General features: G+C 41.6%; 1 protein-coding gene across 4 annotated transcripts in view; it reads left to right on the top strand.

Moving 5' to 3' along the window:
* The window catches only part of LOC126299050 (serine proteinase stubble), a 419,426-nt gene that overhangs the window by 242,405 nt on the left and 158,138 nt on the right, over positions 1-18,883 (top strand). For all 4 annotated transcript variants that reach the window (XM_049990706.1, XM_049990705.1, XM_049990707.1 and 1 more), the window contains one exon: positions 2,443-2,540. In XM_049990706.1, coding sequence (XP_049846663.1) covers positions 2,443-2,540 — 98 coding nt within the window. The remainder of the gene's footprint in view (positions 1-2,442; positions 2,541-18,883) is intronic.

Here is an 18,883-nt window from a genome sequence, read left to right as displayed (position 1 = left end):
GACAGATCCGGAGATCTTGCTGGCCAGGGTAGTTGACTTACACCTTCTAGAGCACGTTGGGTGGCACGGGATACATGCGGACGTGCATTGTCCTGTTGGAACAGCAAGTTCCCTTGCCGGTCTAGGAATGGTAGAACGATGGGTTCGATGACGGTTTGGATGTACCGTGCACTATTCAGTGTTCCCTCGACGATCACCAGAGTAGTACGGCCAGTGTAGGAGATCGCTCCCCACACCATGATGCCCAGTTTCATGGAGACGGTTGCGAATGGTCCTCGCCGATACCCCAGGAGCAACAGTGTCCCTAATTTGCTGGGAGGTGGCGGCGCAGTCCCCTACGCCACTGCGTAGGATCCTACGGTCTTGGCGTGCATCCGTGCCTCGCTGCGGTCCGGTCCCAGGTCGACGGGCACGTGCACCTTTCGCCGACCACTGGCGACAACATCGATGTACTGTGGAGACTCACGCCCCGCGTGTTGAGCAATTCGGCGGTACGTCCACCCGGCCTCCCGCATGCCCACTATACGCCCTCGCTCAAAGTCCGTCAACTACACATACGGTTCACGTCCACGCTGTCGCGGCATGCTACCAGTGTTAAAGACTGCGATGGAGCTCCGTATGCCACGGCAAACTGGCTGACACTGACGGCGGCGGTGCACAAATGCTGCGCAGCTAGCGCCATTCGACGGCCAACTCCGCGGTTCCTGGTGTGTCCGCTGTGCCGTGCGTGTGATCATTGCTTGTACAGCCCTCTCGCAGTGTCCGGAGCAAGTATGGTGGGTCTGACACACCGGTGTCAATGTGTTCTTTCTTCCATTTCCAGGAGTGTATTTGCTTCAGTGTATTAGGTTGCTGCGTAAGTTCGCAGCGTTTTTGTTTTGCGTGTTGATATTCCGGTTGGCATGGGTTTATTTATCGATTGTCATTTTTTATTTGTAGTTCACTGTTGCCATTTGAGTTAACATATTGTCATTTTGTCATCTGGAGATATGAGTGAAGCTGTGGACGATAGAAAATGTAGTGCCAAGTAGAGAAATCGGATCGTTTAAAACGTATTTTTCTGTTGGGTTTAATAAAGGAGTGACAGCAGAGGAGGCAGCGAGAAACATTTGCCCCATGTATGGGGATAATGCCGATTGACAGAGCACGTTAAGAAATGGGTTTTCTCTTTTTAAGGAGTATGTTAGTGACTTCCACGTTCAGGAAGACCTTCGAGGTTTGTTGAAAATCGCTTAAAACATTAATCCACCATTATTGACGTCAGTGTACTCGATAACTGGTAGATGTGGTGAACTGTGATTATTCCGCCATCGTGCGACATTTGCATGCAATGGGAAAGGTTCAAAAATCGGGTGTATGGGTACCACATGCTCCAAGCCAAAATCGCAAAAATCAGGGGGTGGCCATATGTACATCTCTGCTTCCTCATCATCAATTGGCTCGTGAACAACACCAACCATTCCTATCCTGTATCGTTACTAGTGACGGGAAATGGTGTCGTTATACTAACGTAAGGAAAAGAAAGGAATGACTGAGACCAAACAAAGCAGCACCTCCCCATACAAAGACCTGCGCGCATCCACGTAAGATAATGTTATGCATCTGGTGGAACAACGACGATGTGGTGTACTACGAATTGCTCCCCCGAGGTGCAACCATCACTGCTGACGTTTATTGTCAACAGAAGCAACGACCAGAGGACAGCGTGAAGCGATGCTATTCCACGGTAACACCCGCTCACATCCTGCTAGACTGACAAAAAACACTATCAGGAGGTGGATTGGGAAGTCGTTCCGCACATGCCTTATTCACGTGACCTTGCTCCTTAAGATTTTCGCTTTATCCACTCTCTCTCTAAGAACCTTCAAGGAACTTCCTTTCCGGATGAAATTGCGCTCCAAATATGGCTCGACGAATCTTTCGCCTCAGAACCTTGTGATTTCTACAGCTGCGGAATCAAAAATTTGTGCCAGCGTCGGCTGATTGTTGTACATAGTTAAGAAGTGTATGTTATTGATGACTGAAGTATCTGTAATTTGTATCTGTTATGTTTATTAAACTCAGGGAAACGTGCTACGAACTTACGCATCAACCCAGTATACCCTAATTGCTGGTCAGTGGCCCCATTGTTTTTACAAAGAGCTCTCATAATTTTTTGTGGCACGGATACGCCCTGTGTCATCATTACGAACTGCAAAGTGTTAAAACTAGTTGCAGAAAAACAAATATAAACTCTTAACAGCTTCTGGGGGATATTTACAACAAATAATCTATATTTCATTCTTCTAACAATTTCCAAAGGAACGCGCGATTCAGAAACAATAAATGATGCTACTACAGAGTCGTTGACGCTACTAACTACGGCAGCCGCTGTACACCGTGGCCACACTGGCGAGACTGTATGCAGAAGAGTTTAGGTGAAGGGCGCGGCTTATGTTGCAGGGTGTGGGCTGTCCTCTGGCAAGCTGGGCCAGCTGGTGGGCGCGCAGCGGAGGATCGTCGGCGGTGACGAAGCGGGCTTCGGCAGCTTCCCCTGGCAGGTGAGTGTCCCCACAGCAGCCTCTCATCACAAATAACTGTTATTTCCTAACACGGCATCTGGTACAGGCATAATTTCATCAGTGCTCTTCTAACTGCTTCACCTATTTTTCCATTCAGTGACGCTAATTTCATATCATAAAACTGGGCCTCTTTTTTTTTACTGAGGTATTAATCTGTGACAACAGCGCGCTCTAGCTTTTTATTCTTAAATACAACTCGGGACACCCTTCAACATACAGCGTGGTTATAATTAAAGTGCAGCTACTCACAGAGATCCAGTGTGGGTTGTAGCTACTGTATGGCAGCGAAACTTAATAGATATGCTAATGCGTTAATGCGGAAGCGATTTACGCTGAAACAAAAATAGTTCCAGTTTTTTCCGCCAAGTACAAATATGACGCCGAGTGCAAAAAAGGCGTATGGAAATGTTCCCATATGTAATGGATTAGGCACAGGATATGGCAGAAAGGGTCAAACAAATGAGAATTTGTTCAGTGTAAGCACCGGAGATCTCGGCGAGATTCCGTACAGCTCCAGATTTGCACCCGATGGCCAAAATTGGAACTAACTTTTTTCAGCTTATATCGGTTCCTCACTAACGCATTAGCATATCTGCCAAGTTTCGCTTCCATACGATAATTACAGCTAACACTGGACCTCCTTGGGTGACTGGTCTTTAATTGTAACCACCCGGTAGGTTCGTTGCATTGTGATCTTTCACAGTGCTGTCGATGCTCATGGAAGCCACAAGTACGATCATTACACGTGAACTGGTCACAAAACCATTTTGTTTGCAGGTAGAAAGACGTGTTTGTAGATTTCTTGGAAGCTTTCTGCAACTGTCAATAACTCTGAAGAGCTGACTGACTTAAGGCAAATCGATAACTGTAAGTTACACGAGCAGACCATTCTGCATACCAGTTAAATTTTACAAAACAAATTTCTCCAATTGGAGGGCGAAAAATGATGTTTCCGTCGATTATAGGGTTAACAGAAGGAAATATGACAATTGAAATAGTGGAAGAAAAGTCTAATTAATAAAATTCGGAACTTTCGCGGATGGTTTAGTAACAAAGACAGTTTTATTTCGCTTTATAGCTTCGTTTCTCAGAATATTGGATTAAATGTGTCATGACTTTTTTCTCATACCATTGAGCTTGTAACCAAATATCTGAATGTTTTAACTAATTACCTTGCTTAGAGAATGTTGTGTCAAAGGTAAGTGTTGTGACCTGTTTTATTTCTGATACGGTTGCACTGAACAGACGTTGAAATAAGTATGTAAGAGTTTGGTTTTATTTCCGTACTTAATGGAGGTTAGTGTTGTTTTTTTCATTCTTATTTTGTTTCAGTGAGGGAAGACCTCTCATTAATTGGATTTTAAGAAAATTTGAAAAATGAATTTTACCAAATTGGCAAACTGTGTGACAAATTTTATTCTGTGTATGGATAAAACAAAACTCATAAGACTGGGCAAGTTTATAACAATGTTATAACTGTATATCATAAAGGAACTCTAGGTCAGCCCGTTTTTTTAATATAAATTTATAGGGGTCACTCACAGCCAGACTGAAAACCGCTACTGTTTTGTCAGGACCTGTGTGGCGTCGTTAGATGTAATAAGACAGTATTCAAGATTATCCCATTTACTACTCAGAATGCTAGTCGTTGCCGTGCTCCTGCAACGGCTGGTGGCTACGTAATCCGGAGAGGAATCCGCTGAATCCAACAGTGGACTCTGTGTTGCTGTGGACGCTGCATCAGCTGAGAGTTGAAGTCGATGACACAGCCGAATGGCGAGGTAGGTACGCCACGTTGGTAGCCCTGCTTGGAGATGGCGGTGACTGCGACGTGTGTGTTTGATTCACACGAAGTATTCAACCCCTCCCATTGCCTGAGTTGTCCCATTAGATGCACCAAAATGTCGGATCCCATGATACGCTGAATGCTGAACCTGACCTGCCGCTTCGGTAGACCTTCAGGCTCGTGCAACGCTGGAGTTTCAGGGCAACTTCTGCCCTGGATCGGAGCCTTGTTGGTAGACCTCTGACTGCCCATTAGTGCTGGTTGCTGTGCTGACTTCAGTATTGGATGATGGACCTTATTATCCCTGGCTGTGGATCGTTGATCTTCTCGTAAGGCAGCAAGTGTAAAGCCAACAGCACAACAATCTCACACACAATATGTTACTATACAATGAACATAGAATCGAGTGCGAACCATATGAACACCATCGATCCTACTGACTGAATGCTCTAGTCTACTGGGGAGGAATTATTTATGTTGTCGAAGAGGGGCTCAGCTCTATATCATTCGTAATGACCGAATTGATTCTGCTATTCTCTAGTCGCCAGCAGTCTTCACTTCGGCTACATTTGCTTAACGTATTTTTTACAGGGTCTGTTCCGCTTAGTCAAACCCCTGTTGGGTGATTTTTCGTCTTACCTAGTGACTCTTACATGACGTTGGGAAGGCAGTTCGGTCTGCACTCTTCTAACGATTTTCTGCTGAGCTCGCTCGCAGTCTCGCTCAAGAATGTCTAGGTTTCTGTCTTTCTGACAGAGAAACGGTGTTGAAATATTTACGCTTCCCGGATGGCGGCTGTTATACTTGCGTTTGATTGACACCAGCTGTGAAAATTTTACTCTCCCGTTCCTTACGAGTTTGGCACGTAACAAGTTTAACTCAATTTTCCCTGCCATAAAGTTCATGTCACAATGCTGTCTTGAGCTGGAGGGTAGCTTCGTCACAATTACCACGCCATATTCCGAATAACTCGTTGCACATAAAAATTTTATTGTTATGAAAATTGATGGATAAAGGTTATAAAATTCCATCAATGTGGAAATCGAGTGTCTCATACCCCGTTATACCGTACACTTAGACAACACTCGTCCTGACTCATTCAAAAAGGCTCCGAATTCGTGCTCTGGATTGTAAGCATCTCACAACTACTATGGCACGGACACGCTCCGAAAAGTATTTCAGAACCTTGCAAGCTACCTCCATGGTCGGTCATGTATCTGCCCTACGACCCTATTCGTTGATGGAGTGACGCCATCGTAAAGTTTCTCAGGTGTAAACATCGCACAAGGAGCTGCAGGTTGGATAAAGTACTTCCTTGTGCTATACCTCGAGCCGGTGACTGTCTGGTGTGGGCGACATATGTTTAACTCAGCTTGTTACCCATTGACCCTTGCATATATTGCGCTAATTGGCTAATAATAAGGTTCGTTTATATGTGATTGACTGTTTGATTAGTACTTACGATGCACTCGTCTTGAATAATAAAAATCTACGCCATTAATTGCTATTTATTTGATGCAACAAAATCTACTGTTGTCTTGAACTGTAGAACATTTACAAATCTCTCCTTCCTTTATCTGCGACTAACATCACACCAGTTACATACATACAGAAATCATCCATGAATGGCATAACTACAAAGTCCCTGCTCCATCGGCACACAAAATCAAAGTTTTATCACAAGTTTATCGTAAGTGACTCACAATGCATCCCAGATAAATCCGAGCACTGACTGACTTCTTAGTGTGGTACATTTTAGTATTAAAGTTTCGACAACCAGCGTGCCCTCTTCAACTGTTTCCAGCTCGACAACTCGCCAGCACTTGTATAGAACTTCCACTTTTAAGGTAATTAAAAAGAGACCCCTTGATTGATATCTGTCGTCATTGACTATTTTGTTTTTCTTTACTATTAAAGTATTCTATTCTAGTTTTCAGATTGTAAGCGAATTTCATGTCTCATCAGTAGGTGGTGGTGTACGTTCCTGTGGGACCAAATTGCTGATGTCATCGGTATCTAGGCTTACACACTACCTAATCTAACTTAAACTAACTTATGCTAAGGACGACATACACACCCATACCCGAGGGAGGACTCGAACCTCCGACGCAGGGAGCCGCGCGAACCGTAGCAAGACGCCCGAAACCAGGCGGCTACCCCGCGAGGCTCATCAGTAGGTCCAACAATTGTTCCCACGAAGACGGCCGGTACTTAATGCCCTATTCTCCACTACATGACCATCTGTTGTAACAGATAGTTTCTATTTATGACTGCCTGAGTGACCTGCCCCTTAAATGCAGCCGTGATTGCAATATGTACCACTCACATTTTATATCCTGCGTCCACATTTAACATTACTTGGAAAAAAGCTAAATTTCCGATGCATTGAAAGCAATCTCGGAGAGCTTATCGCTTCAAATTGGTATACAGATCTAGTCACTCGAAAAAATCCTCTAACGTCTTCATGAAAAAAGTAGATGTGGGAAAGTGACCACGAGAATCGACAAATATAAGTGACCTACTGGCGACCAGTATGACCAAAGCTTAAACTAGTAAGAAGATGGTATTTTGACATAAACGTCATTGCTCTCAAACGGTGTAAAACGAAGTGCATACCCCTCTGTGGTCCCCCCTTTTCAACTGCACGCTTTCGCGCATTGTTTAATGCATAGCCAGCATCTCAGTCAAAACTGTTAACGAATTTTCTAATTTCCACGGCCTCCCTGACGACAGAATCCCAGTAGTTTGAAGTGCGGGCTTGACTCCACGTCTGCTCAAACAAGACCTTATTCGTATGCATAGAAGTGTGTTCTTTGCTTACTGAGAAACAATTCTAGTCGATTATTCCATCTACTACTACAACACTCACATGGGCTATTATAATTACCAGAGAATCTGAGGCCACTCAAAGGATTCAACAATACTTATTAATTTAAGTTGTCGAAAAACGGCTTCAGTCCTTTAAAATTCATCCTGTTTCACTAGAAGGAATATTGTGTGTTAATCGTCTTCTTTTGATTATTTTTATTCACACAAAATTGTTCTTAGGCACATGAGATCCTGTTAGCACTCACTGGAGGACGTAGACTCAATCGGATAAAAGAACACGAGATTACATTCACGCGATATTCCTTCCGTTCCATGTACTAGGTTGAACCAGGGGTACTTATGCTGGAACTGATGACAAATTCTCACAGAAAACAGACATTACATCTTTCACTTTTATATATGTGCTTACATGCCATCCAAAAACCGGCCCCAGCATCGTCAGCACTCACTTCGTTATCCCAATGGAAAAACCCGTCGCTCTTGTAAGGGTGACCTGAAACTTATATTGGTCTTACATTATTACTACGATGGCGTGCTGAAACGTAATGCCTCCGAATCTTTAAGTGAAAACTCTTAAAGCTTTTGAAATAAAGAAAACGTTATTGACGCTCTACAGTCTTCAAGCCTACTTATTTATTTTCCAACATAGTCATCCTGACGACGAACACATCTCCCATCCAGAGAACGGTTTGTTGATACCGTCAAAGTAGAACGTTTGACTTTGTTGTCGGAGCCACAACCCCACCTCTACCTGCACCGCTTCGTCACTATCAAACTGAAGTTCTCGAAGAAGTGCCTTAAATTTTGGAAACAGATAAAAATCAGGTGAGGCCGAATCTAGTCTGTATGGAGGATGATCGAAGACGGTTGGTCCAAGGCGTCGGATTGTTGCAGATGTCGCAGTGCTCGTGTGTGGTCTGGCATGGTCATGCTGAAGGAGAGGCTGCTCTATGTGTGAACGAACGTTTCGAATAGAAACTCGATTACAGCATACTGTTCCTCATGCACCAACATAGTTACTTCACACACCACCGTGTCACACGCTCCAATTCGCAGCCCTCTACGGTAGAGGGCTCAAATACGTAGGCATGAAGAATAAAGATGTGAAATATTAATAACGTTTGTTTTATTTAAAATGTTTTAAGAGCTTTCACATAAAAAATTCGTAGGCTTTACTTTTCAGCACGCTCTCGTAAATGGTCGGTTTGCAATATGTACCGCGTTAATAGTATCCTATACGTGTATTCGAAGAATGTACTGAAGCGCCCTGTATCATGTCTTTCTTTTGGAACTGGAAAATCAAAAAGAGAGAGAGGGACACACACACACACACACACACACACAACGAGCGCGCGCGCGGAGAAAGAGAGTTTGCTGAAGTGATGAAATGAGGCATGCGATTTGGTATATTTAGGTGAAAAATCTACTTTTAAAGATAGAGACATAAGCATTCCTTGTAAATCTCATATGAAAGACCAAATATTGTTCCAGTCATCTCAAATAAAAGTGTTCATGTTGTTAAGGTTGTTAACGCAACAGCGCCCTCGAAATCCAACATCAGCACCCAGCTCTAATTAAATATGTACTACGCAAACTGCGTAAAACTTAAAAGTATAAGCAGTGACGAGTGACTTTGGCAAGTCACATACAGATTCTCTGTCGACTAATGACTTTAGAAAGAAAAACTTGGTGAAGGCGCACACTGGAAGGCGATGAGGCTACCTAAAAATTTCATAGTTAGTGCTGTACATCGAGTGTCACGGAACAATGGAAAAGCCTTGTAACAGCAAATGTAGCAGCTATCGTAAGATATTCACCACTTCGTCTATGTTAAACACAAATTATAAGTCAATCAGCTTAAATATATCCAAATTACACATTTTAAGACAAGGGCTAGGATTTAATAATTGACGAGGAACTACGTAGGCCTATTGAGGCACTGTGGCCCTTCCGAAGATTGTCAATTTTGTCTCTTCCTAGATGTCCACTTCGCACCTGCTGGGCTGCTCCTGGTAATTAATTTATTTATCATTGACGTCGGCTGCTATTAAAATGATACGGGATAAAATGATACCACAACGCTGCCTGAAAAGTAAGTCTCTTCTGGAGACAAAAAAACTTCAAAAAAACTAGCGAATTTGCAGATCGGAAACAAATTATGTCCCAATGTAGCTGGAGTGAATACTCATTCCCAAAAAATTAAATTTTTCGCTAGTGATCTAATAGGACTTGAATGAAATGTCGTAGCTACAGCGAGGCAGGCGCATTTACACGTTCACTGACTTGAAATGACTGGTATCATATATTAAGTTCAATGACACAAAATTCTTATACGATATTAATGCCCTGTTGTTGCTGTGGTCGTCAGTCCTGAGACTGGTTTGATGCAGCTCTCCATGCTACTCTATCCTGTGCAAGCTTCTTCATCTCACAGTACTTACTGCAACCTACATCCTTCTGAATCTGCTTAGTGTATTCATCTCTTGGTTTCCCTCTACGATTTTTACCCTCCACGCTGCCCTCCAATGCTAAATTTGTGATCCCCTGATGCCTCAGAACATGTCCTACCAATCGGTTCCTTCTTCTTGTCAAGTAGTGCCACAAACTCCTCTTATCCGCAATTCTATTCAATACCTCCTCATTAGTTATGTGATCTTCAGCATTCTTCTGCAGCACCACATTTCAAAAGCTTCTATTCTCTTCTTGTCCAAACTGTTTATCGTCATGTTTCACTTCCATACATGGCTACACTCCACACAAATACTTTCAGAAACGACTTCCTGACACTTAAATCTATACTCGATGTTAACAAATTCCTCTTCTTCAGAAACGCTTTCCTTGCCATTGCATGTCTACATTTTATATCCTCTCTACTTCGACCATCATCAGTTATTTTGCTCCCCAAATAGCAAAACTCCTTTACTACTTTAAGTGTCTCATTTCCTAATGTAATACCCTCAGCATCACCCGAGTTAACTCGACTACATTCCATTATCATCGTTTTGCTTTTGTTGATTTTTATCTTATATCCTCCTTTCAAGACACTGTCCATTCCGTTCAACTGCTCTTCCAAGTCCTTTGCTGTCTCTGACAGAATTACAGTGTCATCGGCGAACCTTAAAGTTTTTATTTCTTCTCTATGGATTTTAATACCTACTCCAAATTTTTCTTTTGTTTCCTTTACTACTTGTTCAATATACGGATTGAATAACATCGGGGAGAGGCTGTATCTCGGTCTCACTCACTTCCCAACCACTGTTTCTCTTTCATGTCCCTCGACTCTTATAACTGCCATCTGGTTTGTGGCAAATTGTAAATAGCCTTTCGCTCCCTGTATTTTATCCCTGCCACCTTCAGAATTTGACAGAGAGTATTCCAGTCAACGCTTCAAGACAACAGACAAAAACATGCGAAAAAATTACAAAAGATTTCACTATCGTTAGAAAAGGAAATAGGATGCAATATTGGGCCTACAGAGCTTCTATCATAAAATAACAACAGAACACAACTGATCAAACCGGTTGTCATTCGACAACTGTAATATAATTTCTTCAAATACTACACGGAATACACGACAGCACATCAAATGCTGGCAAGTAAATCTGCACCATCCTAGAGCGGCTACAAACAGTTTTATGCATTTTGTCATGGAACAGAACACTGGCATCGTATTTCTTCAAGAATCCTACCACTGAACGATAATGTAGTTTGAACAGGAAAAAGCTATAGAATATTTGGTGCAGAAAATATGAAGAAAGGAGATGCAGTGATCTTTACCAACAAATTAATAGATGCCATTTGGAAATTTATGGTAAGTTCTTGTGGGACCAAACTGCTGAGGGCATCGGTCCCTAGGCTTACACACTGCTTAATCTATCTTAAACTAACTTACACTAAGGACAACACACACAGATCCATGCCCAAAGAAGGACTCGAACTTCCGACGGGGAGAATCGCGCGAACCGTGACAAGGCGCCAAAGTCCGCGCGGCTTCCTAGAATAGATGCCATTGTGGCACACCATGTTTCACATGAAGATACGGTTGTTCAAGAACTCACCAGAAGTTCTTAAAAATTACATGCAGTCAATATGTATTAGGACATTACACGAGATATAAATACTGACTCAGACAACGTTTTAAGATTTAAGAGGGGAATTGGAGTGCTAATTGCCTTAGATAGTAATGCTCGATCAACGATGAAACTACTAATGACTTGGGGAAAGATTTGGAAGCATATTTGAGTGCTAATAATCTTTTTCTCATGAACGAATGGAGTGACACTATTACATTCGATAAAACGTTCTCGAATTTCTTGCAGCGTCAATTCGGCCATTACATTATAATGTCGAAAACTCGAGGCTTTACTCGGAATTGACACGTCAAGAAGTCCGAGTATGTTTTATACAACAGAGTCGTCGCAAAAGACTTCGATCTCATACACGTTCGATAACAGTACTAGAAAAAGTAATATTGATGTAGATGTAACTAGCGACTGCCTTGTACGACTACTGCATGACTGGAAATGTTGCGATGAAGAACGTTACTCGCATCATAGAATTGCCACGTTTCATACAGGAACACCTTCACTACATCACATTGTCAATGGTTTGGGTAGTATTAAATACTGAGCGAATAAGAAAAAAATAAATTTTTGGAAGATTATATAAAAAAAGAACTGGAACAAAGCTATCTAAATCAGCTGCAGCAGAGATTAAAAAAACGTAGTCAAAGAATTGACTAAATTCGTGGAAAAGGAAATGGACAAATGGAGATCGACAGTATGGTGGCATACTACGGAACTATTACAGACGCTGCGTATAAGGTGGTCTTCACAGCAGAAGGAAAGAAAGAAGGAAGATTGGGGTTCCAAAATCGAGGTCATTGGAGACGGACCACAAGCTCGGATTGTTTCAAGGACACGCAAAGAAATCGGCCGTGCCCTTTGGAAATAACAATCCCGGTATTTTCTTGTAGCGATATGGAGAAATTACAGTAAACCTAAATCAGAAAAAAAGGGCGCGGATTGGAAACGTCGTCCTCCCGAAAGCGACTCCAGTGTGCTAAACACTGCGCCATCTCGCTAGCTTTCACAGCAGAAGAACCGTTACGACCTCAGATAAAAGGCGATCAGTCCCATGATGGACAGCGGAAACAATAATCTAGAAGAAAAATTGTAATGCTGTAAGTCGACTGTACAAAGAATGAAGAACGACGTGACATGAAGAACCCAATGTAGAAGGGGTGTATTAAGCAGGAGAAAGAATATGTTGAAGCAATTTCTAAAGGCAACCATGGGAGGAGTATTGTAGTTTCATGTCTGGAAACAATCCATGGAATGCAGTCTATCGTTTAGCTACAGCAAAGTAAGGAAGGCCCCCTTCATCACGACTCTAAGAAACAAAACGATACGACGCTATAAAACTTCGAAAATACACACCTGAACTACATGTTAGACTACTCCATACCGGTAGATAAAGAAGAAGATATGAATACCAAAAGAAGTTAGGCGCTTTGCTGCTACAGACGAAACAACACACGACAACAAAGATTCCAAACAGCCGGCCGCTGTGGCCGAACGGTTCTAGGCACTTCAGTCTGGAACCGCGTGACCGCTATGGTCGCAGGTTCGAATCCTGCATCGGGCATGGATGTGTGTGATGTCCTTAGGTTAGTTAGGTTTAAGTAGTTCTAAGTCTAGGAGACTGATGACCTCAGATGTTAAGTCACATAGTGCTCGGAGCTATTTGAACCTTTTGTACACCAGTCTGGGTATTCGACCTGTCCCATAGTCCTTAGAGCCATTTGAACCATTTGAACCCTATCGCGTGCAAGAGGGCGTTCCAGCTTTCACGGTGGGCGATTGGGTTGTTAAAAACATTTCCATTAGTTTTCATAATACTTTGAGCAAAATATTTCGTAAGTAATTATCATTATATGCTAGAACTAGCTGTAACTCTACTTTATAAATTTTATGATATAAAGCTATTCCTCTAATTTATAAACCACCATTACTGTGGAACTGGGGACGGCTAGATAATGATGTTCTAATAGAGGTACAACAGTGTGCGCGAGGTACTAAAGGTTGAATACCCCTGAGCTAGACTCAGCTGCCCACTGAGGCACTACGAACTATTTATGAAGGAGCGATATCACCTATATTATCGTGCGACTCGTCGGTATGGGTAGAAGCAGTGAAGCGACAATACAGCCGCATCAAATTAAATAGAGCACAGAGATTAATCCGTTTAAAGGTTGTAAAAGCTTACGCAGTGATATCCAGTGAAGTCCTTTGAATTTTAGCAGGCCTCACGCCCGTAATTATTAAGATACCAAAACAGCCAGAAGTTGTAACATAGTCAAATCTAAAGACGCCAGACAGACTAAAGACATTTGCCTAGATTACGGAACCAGGTTAAACTCAACAGACTTTTCAGTAACAACTGAGAAGGAAGAAAATAAGTGCTAATGCGTTGAAGAATTAACGGAATGAACAGAATCAGACAACGGAGTGGGTTGAGGAACAGCAGTATCAACGACAAGCTTATTCATCAGCTCCAGCTGAGATTTGATAATGAATGCTCAAATATCCAAGCAGAGCAATTCATTATTTCTAAATGCGCTTGAGTCAATGACCAACCTAACGATAATTGACAGAGCTATAATAATCCACACCGTCATCACGATAACAGTGGATTCGCTAAGAAATCAGACGACGGAGTGGGTTGAGGAATAGCAGTAAGTATCAACGACAAGCTTATTCATCAGCGCCATCTGAGATTTGATAATGAATGCTCAAATATCCAAGCAGAGCAATTCATTATTTCTAAATGCGCTTGAGTCAATGACCAACCTAACGAGAATTGACAGAGCTGTAATAATCCACAACGACATCACGATAACAGTGGATTCGCTAAGAAATCCGAAGAGTAAAGAGATACGATTTAAAATCTGAAGCTTGCTGAATGACAAATGGCAGATGGATATCAGATTGACTCAAGCTCATACGGGAGTGTGGAGCAATGAACTAGCTGATAATCCAGCTAAGAGAACTGTTTAATCACTGACAACAATACACTACAGTAAAATATCTATAAGTGAAATAAAATGGTTCAGATGGCTCTAAGCACTATGGGACTCAACGTCTGAGGTCATCAGTCCCCTAGACTTAGAACTATTTAAACTTAACTAACCTAAGGACATCACACACATCAATTCCCGAGGCAGGATTCGAACCTGGGACCGTAGCAGCAGCGCGGTTCCTGACTGAAGCGCCTAGAACCACTCAGCCACAGCGGCCGGCAAGTAAAATAAAGAAAATACTTAGTGAACAATTTAGAAACAAATGAGAGGTTTAATGGCAACTAACTAAAACGGAGGAAGCACCAAATCATAGTTTTCTACGACCGGCCAACGTCTAACGATTAAGCTACCACTATCACCGAATTATACAGCCATGTTAACAGGCGATGGAAAACTGAAAGCCTATTGCAAACGGTTCAGAATAACTGAGGACGCACTGTGCTCTTGTAATGGAGGAGACCAACCTGTTGACCACCTGCTTTTGACTGTAGTAATGTAGTGAAAGAGAGGGACACTCTCGGGAGGCAAATAACTAAAAAAGACGGACACCGGCTCATCAATAACCCAGACGTGGTTAATAAATTCACACAAGATTTTAACAGCTTTCCTGTTCAGTGGGGTTTTCAGGTGTATGAGAAACCTTTGGTTTTAAATATAAGTTCATAGTGTACATAACCTTAGAAACCTGGATATAAGGTGGAAGCCTAATAAATTTGGCATAGGTATTGGGTAGTTTCATAAAACAAAGTGCACGTATTCATACTTCAGCGTTCACTTAAACTGTAACTATTTTGAAGACATAGATCTCTTTGTGTAGATATAAATATATTTTTTATGTTAATGGGTAAGTTTTGACATATTCTGATTTCTGTTTGAAAAACAAGGCATGATAGTTTGTCTTTATTGATCTAAAATTCTACATGTAACATTTCACGTTAACCTTCAAACTGGTAATGTTACAATCTAAATGAGTATGTTCATTAAATAAAAAAGTAAATAAACAAATCATTTAAGAAGCAATTCTTCCTCCGTTTTATTAGTGAAACGAAAGGTAACACACTGCCACCAAATATTTCTTCTGCCTCGTAGTTCACAATGTGTTTTAGAGTATACAGGTATATATCAAATTCAATTAGTTATCCTGGGAGGAATAAAATCTCTTTCAATATTAATCGCGTTCTTCTTCTGTGAATGAGCATATGCGTTGTCCTGTAATATGATAAGATTCAGCACATCCGCATATATCGAATTATCGATATGATCTAACCTGTAACTTCGTCATAGAAGGCTTTTTCGGGCAGAATCGGCTATTTCACTTTGTATACATCGTCATACCTTGAGCATTCGTAGCGCTGATGACGACCTCATTACAGACGGAACTTTTCCGCTTCGAGAAGACTGAGAGATAAAATTAGTTCCACGCTTTATTAAGTTACTAACCCGAGTTCTGCGTGGTGTAATTAAGGACAATCACGTAAATGTAATCAGTACGGTAGCAGCATCGCCGAAACTGGCTCCCTGAAACAAAGCCACAGTATTATGCGAAGTTACAGTAAAGTTACAAGACAACGACTATGTGAATTCATAACGATATCTGTAACTGCTGAAGATCGGTCTATATTTATTGCATACTACATTTCTCTAAAAACAGTGTGCGGCAATAAACGTCAATGATATTATCGGAAAGTCTGCGTTTGTCTCTCTTGTGAAGAACTAAACTGGCTTTTTAATCCGATATATTGAAATTCTTGGAATAACACAGAGACCAGTACATTATAGGAGACCGCTTCCACATTTCGTGTAATACTGTTTCCCAATACATACCGTACTGTCTTCAAAAATATCTTTCATTTTCAAAAACATGACACACGTCGCCGCCCGGCATGTACAATATTACATTTGTAGAACAGATAAACTTCAAGTCAAACGTATTTGCTGGGCGTTGTGGAGAACATCAAGAGAATTATTTGAAAGCGGTTTCTGGGCCAATATTGTTACCATCATTCTGAACCTTAGTAAATATTTTCGTATAACTGTCCGCAGTAAAAAATGCTGGGGAAAATGAACTCCATTTTCGCATACTACTTGTCAGAAACCGAGTGCGCTGTGAGCATGACCACTTGCTCATCGGTTTCTCCGCGGTCCTGTAGATCAGATTAGTGTTAATTGTATCACTACAGATCAAGTAAAATGATAGACTACCTCCATGAAGTTAACAGGTTACTTGAAAAATCAACCGCTACGCACAATGGAAACGTTATTTGATAAAATCCTAAACTCTTCAGGGGCCTTGCCTACTGCTTAAGACTTCTTTCATATCTCGAAAGGCATCCGGCAAAGTCTCTCTAGTCCGTCCAACCCCAGAAAGGGCCTAAGTACTCCTCCAATGAGGGATCTGTAAGTCCGTTACTAACTCCATGTAAAGGATGTATCCATGTGTATGGAAACGAGAACCGAGTTTCGTTCCTTTCTCACGGTCAGATTTGAGTGTGGGATGTTCTGGAAATTTTGTAGAGCTTCGCGAAGTGATCCCAAGGAAATATCATAGTCTGGAAGTTTAGCAGACCCACTTGCGACCATTTATGTACATGGCTTGTGGAACCGGTGTCTGGAGACCAATACATAACGGGATAACGCCAAGTGGACTCTACCGCAAGCTTCCCAACAAGTGGAGTTCTAACCTATTCCACTACTGTTTTCCAGTTCTGCTATAGAGGACGCCAGTCGACCTTTCCACCGCTCATTGCTCGACGCACGTGCAGGATAATCCCCGAAAGGCTTGCTCGGCTGCCCATGAGATTCTCTAACGTGAAACCTGCACTTCGAGTGACAGGCGGCTTCTAAAGAGCTTGCGAAATGTTTCTCCTGTTTCTATCCCCAGCGGAGTATAGTTCGCTTGACCAAGATCAGGTACATTAAAAATAGAAACTACCCTAGGAATGAAATGTTAGATTACGTACAGGGAGGTGAATTATTTACGTCGCCACAAGCTACGCCCTGCCACTCATGCAATCAGCGCACAAAACGAGTGAGAAGCCGATAAGTAAAAATCGAATCGGAAAGTGAATGAAGCAAGACTGTACAATGCAAATTCAGCATACAAACAGGGTAAAATGTGAGGAGAAGGCTCAAAAACTTTTCTGATCAAGAGGCTGTAACTGCGCTATTTATTAATTCAGATGATGGTTTTTATTACCAGCTCATGACCTCAGGCCGATATATCTTTTGGGACTGCTGAGGACGAAAGCGTCGTCTTAGAAAAGGAACCACAGTTTGATAATAAGATACTACACTTCGCCGAAAGAGAGCCTCAGATACTATGTAGAGTCCCAAGCCGTGGCTGAAATGATGCTGAAGAAACAGTAAATCCTAGTGATCTTGTTTCCACACTATTACACAATATATCTTTTCTTAATTTTTTTGCGCAACCACTCTTCTTCAGCGTAATCTAATAACAATTCAAAACAGCATTTTGTGTACATACTTGTACATAAACTTGTTAAAATCATTTCGTTCCACAATGAACGATCATATACAAGACAGAGACTAGAATAGTCTGGAGGGCTCCACTTAAGATCCGTGATAGTGTGGCTCACAGTCTGGTGCAAGTATATCGACATCATTGCCTGTTAGTGTCACTTCTTTGTATGCAAAAACAGCTTCTCAAATGCCTCCACGAGGATGATAGAATCGATTTCGAAACGTATCTAAAACAAATAATTTTCTGATGATACAGGAGAGATAGTAATCTATGATGTATTGTAGCATGACAATTGCTTTATCACAAAATACTTGGCGGTTGATATGTACAATATATCTCTTGCGTATTTCTACTCTTAATCACCATACGAGGTTGTAACATTGCTACAACCAATACGCCTGTGTTCGTCAGTGAAAATGGACTCGATAAGCAACCTGAGCTCTCAGTAAACGGAATCTTATCTGCATAACACTATGTGCGTGTTGTATGAGTATCAGTTTCACTGTTCCTTAAGCCCTCAACAGATCGTTACATGAAAAACTTAAAACTAACATTTGGAGAAGCATCCGACTTCGTATTTGAATATGAAAAACTACAGGAACAAATTAACCTGTAACAATGAATAGCTAATCTATCTGACTGCGTTTTTGAATAATAATTTACAAGTGATACAGAATCTGACTTGTGCAACGGAATTTACTGGAGTAAAGTACATAACATGTTGTGGTGTGTCAGTGTCTAGTTTTTGCACTCACCTCTTTAGATGACTGCCTTTTTCCATGTGATTTACAGAAATACGCAGTAGCGGCTAAAGCTTATTGATATTAGGAATGAATTTAAGGTGCTTACTTGAGTCCCATTAACTTCTAAATAACTTGTGAGAAGGGATTTCATAAATTAAGTCTGTTTAAAACTTCAGAATCATCATAACCCATAACCAATAATAGTCAATGACAAATACAGTGACATAGGTTTCAATTATGGCGGAGTCCCAGATTAACAGATTATTTCCAATTTCAGACTTACATTAACATTTAATAACCACATCTTTTATATATTAGTAGCGCTTTAGGAGAAGGCTATGTTCTGGAAACGGATTTTACCCTATCCGTTGTCTCTCTCATGGTTGTCATCAACAAAAACAT

The sequence above is a fragment of the Schistocerca gregaria genome, chromosome X (assembly GCF_023897955.1).
Source record: "Schistocerca gregaria isolate iqSchGreg1 chromosome X, iqSchGreg1.2, whole genome shotgun sequence".
Lineage (NCBI taxonomy): Eukaryota > Metazoa > Arthropoda > Insecta > Orthoptera > Acrididae > Schistocerca > Schistocerca gregaria.
The sequence above is the reverse complement of the archived record's forward strand: the minus strand, read 5'-3'. Positions and strand labels throughout refer to the sequence as shown.